We start from the raw sequence: 15264 nt of genomic DNA on the forward strand, positions 1-15264 counted from the left end.
TCCTGCTCACGAGAGGCACTTAGATGTTTGTTCAACTGGAATAAAAAGGATAAGAAACTTGTCTAAAAGGAAGCTATGAGAGATTTTCGTGAGTGCGGTTTCTACACAAAAGCGAAGTGGCCAGAAAGAAACCCTGGACAGAGGAAATGGAAATTCCCTCCATTAAGCCTAGTGAACGATCTGGGACCAGACTGGAGACGCAGAGAGGAGGAGGGGCGAAAGAGAAGAGTAGAGCGAGAAGAAGGTCCTCCAGGAGGGCTAGAGGAGCCAGGTCGGGAACAGCCACTTCCGGGGCGGGGCGTTTTCTTTCCCCGGGCCGGAAATGTGGTTTATAAATACTGCCATAGTCGCCTCTCGTGTCCATTCGGCAGTTGCTCCTTCTTGTCGTAGAGTCTTCGTTAGCACCAGGGCCGTCATGGCGAAGAGTAAGTTCGAGTATGTACGGGATTTCGAGACGGATGACACATGCCTAGCCCATTGTTGGGTGGTCGTGCGGCTGGACGGAAGGAACTTCCATCGGTGAGAGTAGTGCCCAGGTGCTCGCGTGGCTCTCATGCGCTTCCGGGGCGGGTCCCCTTTCACCGCCCCCCCCCTTCCCTTGTCCCTCTCTTCTCTTGAATTTCCCTCACAGCCAGCCACTTCCCTTCTCTGTTACCAGGGGAACTCCGCAGCCAATGAGCTTGCGGTAGGAAGCGTCACCCACTGGAGAGGCGGCCAAAAGCTTGGACAGGGGCCTTGGCCTTTACTGAAGCTCGAAAGGAAAGAAGATTCAGTTCTCATAGGAAGACAGGACTGGCCTTGGAGCAAGAAGAATTGGGTTCCAGCCCTAATTCTGCCAATTACATGCTGTGTGGTCTTGGGGAAGTCACTCTAACAAACTTTGAGCCACCTTTTCCTTTTTCGAAATGGGGGAGAGGAGTTGTCCAACAGTTTTTTAACTGGCCACCCTGGGAAGGGAATTGGGGAGTGTTGTGAAGAAAGGGCTTGATAGGTCTTAAAAATATTTTATAGGGGGCGGTAGGTGGGGTAGTGGATAGAGCACCGGCCTGACTACAGTCGGAAGGACCTGAGTTCGAATACAGCCTCAGACACTTGATACTTACTAGCTGTGTGACCCTGGTCAAGTCAATTCACACCAATTGCCTCACCCAAAAAAAAGTGGGGGGGGGGGAAGTACTTTATCGATAGGAACAGGAATCTCTCTTGGGGCTTAGATTGAAAGTGATTTTGATTCGATTATCAGCAGCCCAGAGAACTGATTGCAAGTATACCCCCCTCCCATGATATCTCTTCTCTCAGGTTTGCAAAGGGTTAACTAAATGATCCTATGTATCTACATTACACACACACACACACACACACACACACACACACACACACACACACACACAAAATATGTTTAGGCTTTGGGGGAGGGGGTGGCATACAGGAAGTAAAAGGCCCCCTGTCCTCTAAAAGGCAAAGAATCAGAGTGTGAATATGGCTCTGCCCCATACTACTTTTGAAGACAAGTCACTTCTAGGGACTTTTTTGTTCTAGGGAATTTTTAGTTTTCTTCCTCTGAACTGAGGGGGTTAGAATAAATGGTTTCTAATGTTTATTGTGTGATTTGATATTTATCAAATGCCCATACTTGCAGACTTTTAATTTAACTGGTTTCCATAAATTGTCCAGATGTGCCAGAATTTACTTAGGGAGAAAGGGGCAAGGGAGCAGAAAAGTGGTGTAGAACTGAAGGAAAGATAGAATCATGGAATAACCCCACTTCCTTCACCTGGTCAGAGCAGGAAAGGCCCTTGAAGAGAGAAGTGAAGAGATATAAAGTACTGTTACTTTGATAGACTTTTTTTTTTGGCTGGGCAATGAGGGTTAAGTGACTTGCCCAGGGTCACACAGCTAGTAAGTGTCAAGTGTCTGAGGCCAGATTTGAACTCAGGTCCTCCTGAATCCATGGTCAGTGCTTTATCCACTGCACCACCTAGCTGCCCCCAACTTTGATAGACTTTTGACATGGTATTTAAATTGTTGCTTGAATCAAAGATGTTAGGTGACTTCCCCTTGGTCACACAGCTTGAAACCTAGTTTTCTTGACTCTGAGCCTTGCATGCCACTCTGCTTCTGTTGTTCCTGATATTACAATATCTTTGCTTAACTTCCTTTATGAAAAGTCACCTGTGTTTCTCCTTCTTCCCACAATAAGTTTTGCGGAAAAACACAACTTCACAAAACCCAATGATGGCCGAGCCCTGGAATTGATGACCCGATGTGCCCAGACTGTAATGACAGAACTAGAAGATATTATTATGGCATATGGACAAAGTGATGAGTATAGCTTTGTATTCAAACGGAAGAGCAATTGGTTTAGAAGAAGAGCCAGGTAATTCCTCTTGAATCTCTCATATCATCCTGTTAAGCTATTGTCCCTTTTATTTTAGTCATAGATTAAAAAAAAAATTTTTTTTGCAGCCCAGTCTCAGCCCTTTAAAAAATAGTATTATGTTTTAGTTTTCAACATTCATTTTTTTTTCCTTTTTTTTTTTTGTGTGTGTGTGGGGGGGCAATGAGGGTTAAGTGACTTGCCCAGGGTCACACAGCTAGTGTCAAATGTCTGAGGCCGGAATCGAACTCAGGTCCTCCTGAATCCAGGGCCAGTGCTTTATCTATTGCGCCACCTAGCTGCCCCCTCAACATTCATTTTTGTAAGATTTTTGAGTTCCAAATTTTTCTGCCTCCCTTCTCGCCCACCCCCTCCCCAAGACAGGAAAACAATATCATAGATTTTTTTAACATATCCTTTTAGTTTTTGTAAATCTTCCTGGTATCTATTCATTTTTATTCCTTTTCTTTTCCTTTCCTCTTGAAGTCTTGATTTCTAGTTTGACCTGCGATTTTAGACTCTCAGGGACTAGAAATGAAGCAATGTGAAATTGATAAAAGAGCTCTACTTAGCTCTTACATAGACTACAGTGTTTCTTTGGAAGGGCTGGAAGTTTGAGGTATAGCAATGTTGTGAAAGCATCATAGCAAACAAATTGCTAGGTATATAGACTTTTTAAAACTAAAGATAGTGTCCTTTTCAAAACACATATTGGTCCTTTAAGAGAGACATTATGGTATAGTGAAAGAGTACTCCACTATGAATTAGGACATTTAAGTTCTAGTCCTGTCTCCTTTATTCATTAGCCCTATATCCTTGCTAAGCTAATTTTTCTTTTGGGCTTCAGTTTCTTTCTGGAAAATGAGAGGTTTGGACTAAAGGAGCTCTAAGATCCCTTCCAGTTCAACAGTCTGTAACTTAATATATTTTACCTTTTCTCTCTGCTAATAGAACTACTACCATATTATGACTTCTAAGCTGTTTTTTCAGAAGTCTCATAATAATTGTTCTTCCTTCTGGTCTTTCCCCTTTCAAATCCATCCTCCACAGATACCAAATTGATGTTCCTGAAGCGTAGACCTGAAAATGTTACTTCATTATTTAAATAGCTCACTGTGGCTCACTGTTGCCTATAGTATCAAATTCCTCTGTATTTAAATACCATAATGCTTGTAACTACACCTTGGCTTACTTCCTTCTATATCCTATGGCAGGCCACTTCATTCTAGTTTGTTTGTTTGTTGTTGTTTTTTGCAGAGCAGTGAGGGTTAAGTGACTTGCCCAAGGTCACACAGCTAGTATGTGTCAAGTGTCTGAGGCCATACTTAAACTCAGGTCCTCCTGAATCCACGGATGGTGCTATATCTACTGCTCCACCTAGCTGCCCCCATGGCTACTGCATTCTGTATCCCATGTCAGTACCTTTGCATAGATTACCCCTGTTCCAGGAGTGTTCTCCCATTTTATCTATGTAGCTTCCTACAAAATACAGCTAAATGCCACTTCACAAATAAAACCTTTTTTGATTTCCCCTATCCCACCAGTTGCTAGTTTACCCCAATTAATGTTATATAGTTTGCATATACTTATCTGTTTATATGTTTTTTCCCCCCAGTAAAATTGGTCTCTGTATCCTTAGCACCTACCACGGTGCTTGTAACATTTGTTGTTATTGTTGTTGCCTTGTCTCTAACTCTTTGTGACCCCATTGGGCATATTCTTGGCAAAGATACTAAAGTGGTTTGCCATTTATTCTTCAGCTCATTTTACAAATGAGGAAATTAAGGTAAACAGGGTTAAGTGACTAGCCCAGAGTCACAAAGCTAGTAAGTGTCTTGAGGCTGGATTTGAACTTAGGTCTTCCTCACTCCAAGCCCAGTGCTCTATTTACTATGCCGCCTAGCTATCCTATAACATAAAAAATACTAAATACATTTGCTTGAATTGAATTACTGTGGAGAAAAATGATATAAATAGTTAGTTTAATGGACGTTAAGTGCCCCTAAGTTCAAGGAACTGTTCTAGGCATGGAAAGAGGTTGTGGGTAGTACTTTCCTTAAAAACCCTGGGAACTAAGTATTAGTTATTGTCACCAAATTGTTTCCCACAATCCCTATGCTATGTAAATATTAACATAACATTTTTTTTCTCCCTGTCCTTTCTTTGTACTTACAAGTAAATTTATGACAAACGTGGCCTCTCAGTTTGCCTCCAGCTATGTCTTTTATTGGAAGGATTACTTTAAGGACCAGGACCTTCTATATCCTCCAGCCTTTGATGGAAGAGTCGTCGTATATCCTAGCAACCAGACCTTAAAGGACTATCTCAGTTGGCGACAAGCAGATTGTGCGTATTTTTAAAATACTAACTATTTTTGACACTTTATTCATTTGACTAGTGACTGAGGAACTTGGAAAAATTAGGAATTTAAATTACATAATTTTGGAAATGTTCACTTAAGGTATTTTTCAATTAGCATTAATCTGAGTGAAAAGAATAGTAATAAAAGTAACTGAAAACAAAGATTTGTCCATGAATATTACCACTTGTCTTACACATAGTAGGCACTTTAAATGTGCATTGAACTTGTAAAATACATTTTCTATATGCGTGTATGTATATTTTAAATATATAGCGTGTGTATGTATACATATTGTAAAGAATTAATTGTTATTTGAGAAAATAATGTCATAACTGTCTCAATTTTGTATTGTGTATGGATATGAGTATCCTCCAAAGGGGGGGGGACTCCAATATGCTGTATATATCAAGTTTAAATTTGTTTTGTATATTTTGAAGAACTTTCATTATTTAATTTGAACATTTTTGGACAATGCTATATTAAAGATTAATGAAAACCCAGCAGTTCCAGTGACAGCCAGAATCCAGACCAGAGTCCAGTTCCCCGATGATATTTTTCCTTCTGTTACATCATCTGTAACATGTATTTTCCCTTTCCTATATTGTTATTAGTATATTGTTTCTTAGCATTGGTTATGATATTGTTATTTTTTAAATTTATTTATTGTTTATTATTTATTGTTCCGTCAAGGAAATACCCCGTGTTTCTTGACGAAACAAAGGAGGGAATATAAAGAATTAATTGTTATTTGAGGTTTTTATGACCCCATCTTTTAGCTAGAATTTAAAAAAAAAAAAACCTCGGCGTGCGCACTGGCTTCTGGGGCTCTGCAAACGGCATGGCACCCACTGGTTGTAGCCGTCGCCATGGCGCCAGCACCTCACATCATCACCACTCACCACTACTTACATGGGCCTGGCAAAATTATAATGATCAGAAGCCTAGTGAGGGCAGTCATGGGACTGTCAGAGCAGCCAGCCAATTGACTGGGGGCTGTGTGATCAGCCTGGGGTCTGCTGGGAACGCCATTCTAGCTTGAAGCTGGAAGGTGACAGGACACTGCTGTGGCTTCTCAGCTGATTCCTGGGTGGTTGTGTTGTTCAGGTTGTATAATTTCCCTTTCCCCATTTTATTTCCTTTCCCTTGATCCTACTGATTCTGTTTGTGGGTTGGTTTTTTTTAAGTTCGTTCTTGTTAAATAAATCCTGCTCTGTTTTGAGAGAGGCTGCCGGTATCCTTCCTTGCCCCAATATTGCGGAGAGTTGCTTAGCTAACACTCCTCAATTAAAAATTAGTCCCTACAGTTTATTTTAGCAGGGCAATGGGGGTTAAGTGACTTGCTCAGGGTCACACAGCTAATAAGTGTCAAGTGTCTGAGACTGGAATTGAACTCAGGGACTCCTGAATCCAGGGCCGGTGCTTTATCCACTGCACCACCTAGCCACCCCCTCTACAGTTTATTTTTTTTTAAATGTACTTGCACACATGTACACACAACTCATAATGTCAGAATGGTGTCTCCTGGCAGGTGGGCAGTGATAAAGAAGGTGATTCCTTTGGCCTATGAATGTCGTGTGTACATTTTTGAACTTTTTCTCCACAGGTCACATTAATAATCTTTATAACACAGTTTTCTGGATGCTGATACAGCGATCTCAATTAACACCAGCACAAGCTCAAGAAAGATTACAGGTATGAAAATGTTATGATCTTATTCTTTTCCTATTAATTTAATTTTGTGTAAATGTTTCTACAAAACTTTATTTTGTATCCCTTAATGCAATTGGTATTTGATAGGCCAGAAAACAAGAGTATTAGAGGTAAAAAGGACTTAGAAGTCATCTAGTCCACTCCCTTCATTTGAAAGAATAGGAAATGGAGGCCAAGTAAGGGCCAAGACCACCTAATGATAAATCTGGAACTAGTATCTAGTTCTCCTGGCATTCAGGCCATTGGTCTTTACACCAGGCCACAGATGCTTCCAATACAATAGAGAATGCTATGTTTTTGAAAGCCAACTAGCATTTTTTAAATGAAGCTTTTCACTAGGTTGTATGTTACTTTAAAAGACTGTTATAGAATGCCATTAAAGCACAGGTCAATGGCATCCACATTCTGCTGCATCACAAGATAATGGGGTATGTCGGAGAAGAGCACCAGCTTTATACCCAGACGATCTGGATTCATATCCTGACTCTGACACTTTCTTTGTGATCTTGGGCAAGTCACTTAATCTTTCACTTAATCTTTGGGCCTCAGTTTCCTCATCTATGAAATGAGAGAATTGGATAAGATGTCCTCTGGTAAAGTTCCTTTTGGTTCCTAATCTTACAATCAAGTCAGGATAGGACTAGATCTAGTAAAGCCAATTATGTGGTTAGCTCATAAAGTTCTTAAGTGTAAGGACTGTTAATTCTCCACCTTTTTATGTACCTAGCATAGGGCCTGGAAGATTGCAGGTATTTTATTAAATATTAAAAACATTTGTTAGTGCTTGTTGATAAGGCAAGTGTTAGTCCTGTCCCTCAGACTATTAAGAAAGGTTATCCTGGTTATATTTTCTCCTATCCTCAGCTCACAGGGGTTGTGAAGCCACTGGTTTGATAATGGCAGATGGAAAGTTTTATGATTTTAGAAATTGAAAGGTTTTGAACTGTTCTTTAAAATGCAAACATATTTCACAATTACAGATAAAAGCCCTTAAAACACTTTTAAACTTTATCTCCTTTCCCCTTATTGTTTTACTAGCTTATTGGCATACATTGGGGGTAGGGTTGAGGAAGATATAAAAAAACCTTGTGGGGGCAGCTAGGTGGTGGAGTAGATAGAGCACCAGCCCTGGAGTCAGGAGTACTGAGTTCAAATCCAGCCTCAGACACTTGACACTTACTAGCTGTGTGACCCTGGGCAAGTCACTTAACCCCAATTGCCTCACCAAAAAAAACAAACAAACAAAAAAACTTGTGTATTTTTTTTTCCATCTTAGGGAACACTTGCTGCAGATAAGAATGAAATTTTGTTTTCTGAATACAACATCAATTATAATAATGAACCACCAATGTACAGGAAAGGAACTATACTCATATGGAAGAAGGTAAGAAGTATGATTCCAAATGGGATGGGACAGAGGAATGACCACAGCTTCACATCAGCTCCTATATTTTTAATAAACTATTAGTAACTACTGGGCTTCTCATTTTATAACTCTACCTATAAATACATAAAATGGTATTCATAAGAAAAAAGATGTGGACTCGTCTATATTCCATAAACTCAGTCTGAATGTTAGTGTCTGGAATGCTTGTGTCACATATAATTTAGATCATAGAATTTTAGAACTAGCAGGGACGTGAGGAATAATTTCATTTTATGGTTGAGGAAAAGTCAACCTCTGAGAAGTGAATTAATTTGTCCCAACGCTAACCAGAACTACTCCTCCTGCCCAAATGTTCAAATAAATGTATAAATCAACCAGCATGTGTAAGTCAACAAAACTTTTCTGTAATGTTTGTTGTGGGAGTCAGAACACAGATTCAGATTGAAATCCTAGCTCAGGCAATTACTAGCTATATGTTCTTGGTCAAGTTAACTTTTTTGAACCTTGTTCTTCAAATGTAAAGTGAGTATGAGTAATAAAGTACTTTAAAAATAAGAGCTGTTAAACAGAACTTCACTGGGGTAAAATGTAATTTTTTTTTTAAACTACAGGCATGAAAGTAAATACAATCATCCTTTCTATTTTTATAATACCAGGGAGTGGTTGGGGAGAAAGATTGGTGGTATCTTTCTGGTTCTTGATAGTCTTTTATAATTTAATATACTATTTAATTTTTATATACTATTTAATATACTATTACTTGTAGATTAAAGAAGTAACATCAAAGGAAATCAAGCTTCCAGGAGAAACAGAAGAAAAGAAGGTTGAAGTGACTCGGACAAGGACTAAACCAGTTGCTTTACACTGTGATATCATTGGTGACACTTTCTGGAAGGAGCATCCTGAAATCCTTGAAGATGACAGCTGACTTGTTTGTCTTTCCTTTCTTGTGGTTATCCATGCAGGCATTGGATTCTTGCTAGCTAATCCACCTCTGATATTAGGCAGAGTTCTGTGAAATACACATTTTTACGGAAGCAGCAAGAAAAGTATGTTTTTTGGGGAAAAAAGAGATAACTCACCTTACTTGTCTGAAAGCAAGGCACCTTTTTTGTACCATAGAAACACGTTTCCATTTGCAAAAACACAAATGAAATTGTGTTACTATTTTTGCAAAGCAGCTAGCTATATCTTGCATAATTAATCTTTTTAGAATGTGGTATAAATCATTTTTAAAACTGCCACTTACTCCTAACTAGCTTAGAGTTAGGAGAGTGACCTTGAAATTATTACCCTTCTAAATAATATATGTGTATTTCTCCTTGGCAGACCTGGAAATAAACATGGACTACATGTTTATAAATTATATGTTCTTTGAATCTCTTAATTATGGTAACTCTAGATTGATCCACTTTATGTCCTTCATTTGGTTGAATCACTAGGCAATCAGTCGTTTTGTTCCTCTGGGTTCTGCTATTATTTTCACCTTTCTTCCCAAGAGTAGCATTTCAAGTCCAGATTTCTAAGAAATATATTCACTTTGGGGAGGAGAAGTTCAGAGAATGAGTGCATAGAGGAGTGGAATAGACGTGGGTTAGTTCCTTGCATTTTTCAACAGACATTAAATACTTACTATGTTGGGGGAAATGAAGTTTATATAAGTAATGGTTCTTCCTCAAGGTAAGTAGACCTCTCACAGGAGAAAGATAGCAACACAGAACTGTTTGTTATAACAGTATTGTGTATAATATAGGTTGTTTTTTTTCCTTCTGGGGCTCTGTAAATGAGTCTTGCTCTGAGGCTCAGACTGGTTTTGAAGGGCAGATGGATGAAAAAACCACAGGGGCTTTCATTTTAGAGTGATGTAGAAAAGCTTCTTGAATATAGTCAGTATGGACTGCACCCTTTGAATTAGGGACTATAAATGTCTGCTGGTGATGCCAGCGAGAGCAGAGAGAGGTAGGGCGAGACCAAGCAATATCACTGTTAACATTAAGGTACTAGTTTATTTAGAATTGATAGAATGAAAGAAACATAATTAGGAAAATGGAAGGAGAAATAAAAATTCCTGATGCATTCATCAGGAATTCATTCAGGGAATCCATATGCTGGTTTTTTCATAAAGCTTAAAGCCAAGAAGTAAATATATCACTAAAAGGTCTAAGTCTGGGCAAATCTCTCACCAGTTGACATCCCATCTGTTCAACTTCCAGTCTCTTCCTATTCTAACAGGAATTTTTGTCAGACATGGCTGATTTTTGGTGCTAATTGTGTGAACCTATTGAAGGTCAAATAAAAGCTTACGGGTCTGTGGTATGATTTTTCATTTCTTGATACAACTCAATACTGCATCAGCTTTAAAGAAAGCTAATGGCTTATTGTGCTTGTCCTATAGCTAATACTGACAGTAGTATATGCATTACTCTAGCCAGAAGACAGATATATCTCATTTAGAGATATATCACCTTTTTTTTTTTTTTAAGAGAAAGAATGCTTTTTGAATTCACAAGATTTGGTACCTCAACCCTTGGTTCATACCTAAACTTTGGGTTCCTATTCCTTAAGAGCTATTTTTGACTATCCCTTTAACTAGAAAGTTAAATGCATATTATGGCTAAGGCACAGAACTAGATGCTGGATTTTAATTTTAATTTGTTTGGCCCATCAAGAAGAGGTCAATCTTTGCCCTAGGAACTTTCTGGAATTCTGTGTGGAAAACTTGGCAAAGCCCATTGAGCTATCTATAGTAGAGGAGCAATAGGTTCCTAGCTAGAAATGCTAATGTAAGACATGTAGGTCACAGGTAAACACAGTCACTGTTAAATCGTCTTGCAAGTTTCCCTCTCCTTAAATGAGCAAGTCCTGTCATTTTGCATCTACTAATCTACCTCTTCAGTTATTCTTAACTGTTTCTTCCACTCTAATTCGGACATTCATCTAGACTGTTCTAACTAGTATTCTAGTATTATAACTGGTCCCCTATTTTTTGGTTCTCCTCCTTCATACTGCACACCTGCCAAATGCATCTTCCCGAATAGCACCTTCTTGCTTAAAACTGTTTAATGGTTCACAGCTGCCTGTAGGGGAAAATACAAGATCTGTCTTGGCATTTACAATACTGCACATTGTGGCTCCATCCTACTGTTCTGGCCTCATTTTATACACCTCTCTTGCATACATTTTACCTTCTAATCAAACTGGACTACAAGCTCTTCCCATCCTGCACCCTCCTGGGCATTTGTGCAGGCCATCCCCTATGCCTGGAATGCTTTTTCTAACTCCTCTCTACTCCCCCTCACCTAAACACCTCTGCCTTTAAAAATCATCTTTTTATGTATGGTCCAACTCTGAAGCCTTAACCAATCACAGCTGAAAGTGAACTCTTAAAATTCTTTGACTAGATCTCTTCTTTACGCTCATTCTGTCTTATATCATTTATATGTCTATGTCATGACCTTCAAACTCCAGCTTCTCTGCCCTCGAATTGTCCTCAGGGAATCCTGTGACTGGTTCAGGGATATGTTTTTGTGCTGTGCTTTCTGGGAAATTTATTTTCTTTGCCACATAAGCCAACCATCAACCAGCCAGGCATTTAGTAAGTTCCTATGATGTGCCATGAGCTGGATGTACAAACACAGAAATGAGACCCTGCCCTTAAGGAACTTAGATGCTACTAATTTGAACTTGGTATTCTGGCCTGCTGTGATTGGGGCCCTGTATTCTCTCAAAAGGTATTCACAGGGGCAGCTAGGTGGCGCAGTGGATAAAAGCACTGGCCCTGGATTCAGGAGGACCTGAGTTCAAATTTGACCTCAGACACTTAACTAGCTGTGTGACCCTGGGCAAGTCACTTAACCCTCATTGCCCCACCAAAAAAAAAAAAAGGTATTCACAGTTATCATAGTTGGGTGCCCTGAATCAGGCACCTAATCTTTCTCCTTAGCCCTTTATTATTCTCCAGACTACTAATATATTTTTCGTGATCCCTCTGGAGCATCTGACCTGAGATCATGCCAAATTGTATAATCCCTTCACTTTTGGAAAAAATGTCCTGGGTTTATCCTGTATCAAGTCAGCACCAATTCACGTGTCCCATTGTATCTAGCCAGCCTCAGACATCCCATTTGACTGTCTGCCCTAGCTATTCCTTTGTCATTCAATCTATGTGTGTTCCCTCCACAATCACTTTAGCCCCTCAGAATAGTAACCAAAGCAAAACTTCCACTGCTTCTGAAAAGGGCTTGTCGATTGACTCCTCTTTGGCTCTACTCATCATCCTTGTAACTTCCCAAACCAAAACAAGTACCTGGCCACCACTCATATATATTGCAGGCAGCAAGGTGGCTGATAGTGGATAAAGTACTGGCCCTAAAATTGAGAAGACCTGAGTTAAAATCTCACCTCAGATGCATGCTAGCTGCATGACCCTGGGCAAATCAACCCCAATTGCTTTAAACATTTGGGGCCATCTGCAGTCATCCTGATGCATAGCTTGCCACTGGACCCTGATAGCTCTGGAGGAGAGAGTGAGGCTGGGTGACTTTGCACAGCCCTCCCTTACTTAAATCTAGTTCAGTGCAAGTCATGACATCACCCCAATGTCATGGTCCTCTTCAAAACAAAGGACAAACAACAAGTTATGTAAGTTGAATCCCCCTATTCAAATATAAGCTCTTTGGAAGCCTGGACTATCTTTTGTATATGTATCACTAACACTTAGCACAGTGTTTGGCACACATTCAAGGAGAAAGAACACTTGAAGAAATAACAATAGTAAGATTCAATTACTCCTAATTCTTTACTTTGGTAGGCAGATTACTCTGAGTTGTTGAAATGTGTTCTAGTAGAATACTGAGAGGTTCTCACAGGTCTTTCAAAGGTGGAAGAGCTTCAAGGACAAGACAAGACCATTAACTTGTTAATAACTATAGTGGGAGAGGTTCATTAACGGAGGTGTTCAGGTAAAATATTAGTTTGGTGGTAGCAATTAATGAAAAAGTCTCTTAAAACTTTGAGGACTTTGTCATGTTTCTCAGGGTTGGGATGAGGGGTGAGGAGGGGAGAGAAGACCCATACTAGCCCCTAAACATTGGAATAAATAGGTTTCTCCTTTATTTTATAATTTTTGAATTTTGAACATTGCCCAAGTGGTTTTTTTTAAAGCATTTAATAGTATATTATTTTTCCAGTTACGCGTAAAGATAGTTTTCAACATGTGTTTTTATAAGATTTTGAGTTCCAAATTTTTCTCCCTCCCTCCTCTCTGCCCCCCTCAAGACAACAAGCAATCCGATATGGGTTATATATGTACAATCATATTAAAATTATTTCCACATGACTAATGAGTCATGTTGTGAAAGAAAAATCAGAACAAAAGGGAAAAACCTCAAGAATGAAAAAAAATCAAAAGTAAAAATAGTGTGGTTCAATCTGTATCCAGATTCCATAGTTCTTTTTTCTGGATGTGGAGAGCATTTCCCATCATCACGAGTCCTTTGGAAATGCCTTGGAACGTATAGCTGAGGAAAGCAAAGTCTATCACAGTTGATTGTAGCACAATGTTGCTGTTACTGTGTACAATGTTCTGGTTCTGCTCACTTCACTCAGCATCAGTCCACTTAAGTCTTCCCAGGTTTTTCTGAAACTTGGCCTGCTTATCATTTCTTATGGAACAATAGTATTCCATTGCATTCATATAGCACAACTTGTTCAGCCATTCCCCAGTTGATGGGCATCCTCTCAATTTCTAAATTCTTTGCCACTACAAAGAGAGCTGCTAAAATATTTTTGTACATTGGGGTCCTTTCCCCTTTTTTATGATCTCTTTGGGATACAGACCTAGTAGTAGTATTACTGGGTCAAAGGGTATGCACAGCCCCTTAGTTCTTTGGGCATAGTTCCAAATTGCTCTCCAGAATGGTTGGATCAGTTCACAGCTCCACCAACAATGCATTAGTGTTCCAATTTTCCCACATCTCCAACATTTATCATTTCTCCTTTATTGTCTACCCCCCAAATTAGAACATCACATGAACCATGATACAGCATTACAGGAACAGATAGCACATTATTCTGAAATTGTAGAGGCTCTCCCAACCTCCAACCCCTAGAATCTCAAGATTCTCTTATTCCAAAGGCCTACCACAATCTGGGCAGCTAGCAAGTTCAATGGATAGAGTGCTGGAGTTAGGATAACCTCAGTTCAAACTCATCAAATAGACACTAGCTGTGTGGTCCTGGGCAAGTTATTTAACCTGTTTGCCTCAGTTTCCTCGACTGTAAAATGGGTATAATAATAGTACTGTGTTGTTTGAAATTTTATGGGATGCCCTATCTCTGTCCCAAGTTTTAGGGAATTTAGCTGGGGTTTCTAATATATTGTTACTTAGAAATTAGAGGCTATAGCACCAATTTGGGGGCATTAAGCATTTATTAAAGCATGTTAAATATTAGTAAAGAGAGGGCACAGGGCCCTGAAAGTTCAGAGGGGAGAGAGAGTAAAAAACCACATCTTTTCCCTTCAGAGTCCCAGGCCAAGAGAGTGAGCAAGCGAGCATATGATTCTTGTGGTCCGGAAGAGAGGCAACCCTTACACACTGCTTCAAGCTAATTGGCTAGCATCATTCAAATCTATTTGGTTTACTGGACTTGAGGGTGGTCTGGAGCAGTACTTGCTGAGGTCAGAGTCCAGAGAACAGACCCTCTCACGGGAAGGCTTTCAGGTAGGTGTGGTTTTAACCTCTATTGTCTGTATTCAGAGTCTTAGGTCCCACTTTACTCAACTCTGGGCTGACCCTGAAACAGATCAGGCAAGGCTCCAAGAGTTAGGCTCTCAAGCAGGGGGCCTCTGGAAGTCCTAAAACCCCATTATTTTCTCACAGTACCTACCTCCCAGGATTGTTGTGAGGATAAAATACTGTTATTTGTTCTTCATTCTTGAAGAGACCATGACATGGAGAGGTGATATCATGACTTACAGTAAATTGGATTTAAGTGAGAGAGGGCTGTACAAAGTCACCAGCCTCTCTTTCTTCTTCACGGCCATCTGGGTCCAGTGGCAAGATATACATCAGGAAAACTGGAGATGGCTCTGGGCATTAAAGGCAATCAGGGTTAAGTGACTTGCCTAGGATCAGGCAGCTAGTAAGTGTCAAGTGTCTGAGGCTGGATTTGAACTCACCTTCTCCTGTCTCTAGGACCAGTGGTTTATCCACTGCCCCACCTAGCTGAGATATTTGCAAAGTGCCTAGTACATGTTGGCACTTAATAAATGCTTATTTCCTTCCTTCCACTCTACTTTTCCAGCCTGATTTCCTATTTACATAGAAATACACTAACATTCCTGCTACACTGTATATCTGGAGTTCCCTGTGATTTATATTTTTCCATCTTGATGACTGTTCACCAATTTACTCAATTCCTTAGTCA

At 39.8% G+C, this 15264-nt stretch overlaps 1 protein-coding gene across 3 annotated transcripts; it reads left to right on the forward strand.

Annotated features, from left to right (window-relative positions):
* The first annotated feature begins 322 nt into the window (after positions 1 to 322).
* Positions 323 to 10137, forward strand: THG1L (tRNA-histidine guanylyltransferase 1 like). 3 transcript variants are annotated; one of them, XM_043980686.1, is made up of 6 exons: positions 323 to 519; positions 2201 to 2377; positions 4554 to 4723; positions 6343 to 6431; positions 7726 to 7833; positions 8603 to 10137. In XM_043980686.1, the coding sequence occupies exons 1-6, from the start codon at positions 323 to 325 to the stop codon at positions 8762 to 8764; spliced, it is 903 nt and encodes a 300-aa protein (XP_043836621.1). In that variant the 3' UTR covers positions 8765 to 10137. The 3 variants fall into 3 exon arrangements, with proteins under 3 accessions (XP_043836621.1, XP_043836622.1, XP_043836623.1); XM_043980687.1 differs by having other exon boundaries at positions 6370 to 6431; XM_043980688.1 differs by lacking the exon at positions 323 to 519 and having other exon boundaries at positions 2311 to 2377; positions 4649 to 4723.
* The last annotated feature ends 5127 nt before the right edge of the window (positions 10138 to 15264 follow it).

Source organism: Dromiciops gliroides, chromosome 2 (assembly GCF_019393635.1).
Source record: "Dromiciops gliroides isolate mDroGli1 chromosome 2, mDroGli1.pri, whole genome shotgun sequence".
Classification (NCBI taxonomy): domain Eukaryota; kingdom Metazoa; phylum Chordata; class Mammalia; order Microbiotheria; family Microbiotheriidae; genus Dromiciops; species Dromiciops gliroides.

Bases quoted from the DNA above. Each gene is read 5' to 3' on its own strand.
- THG1L (XM_043980686.1), top strand. From the start codon at position 323: ATGTGGTTTATAAATACTGCCATAGTCGCCTCTCGTGTCCATTCGGCA. The intron at 4,724-6,342 runs GTGCGTATTTTT...TTTTCTCCACAG, and splicing joins CAGTTGGCGACAAGCAGATT to GTCACATTAATAATCTTTAT. The intron at 6,432-7,725 runs GTATGAAAATGT...TTTCCATCTTAG, and splicing joins AAGCTCAAGAAAGATTACAG to GGAACACTTGCTGCAGATAA.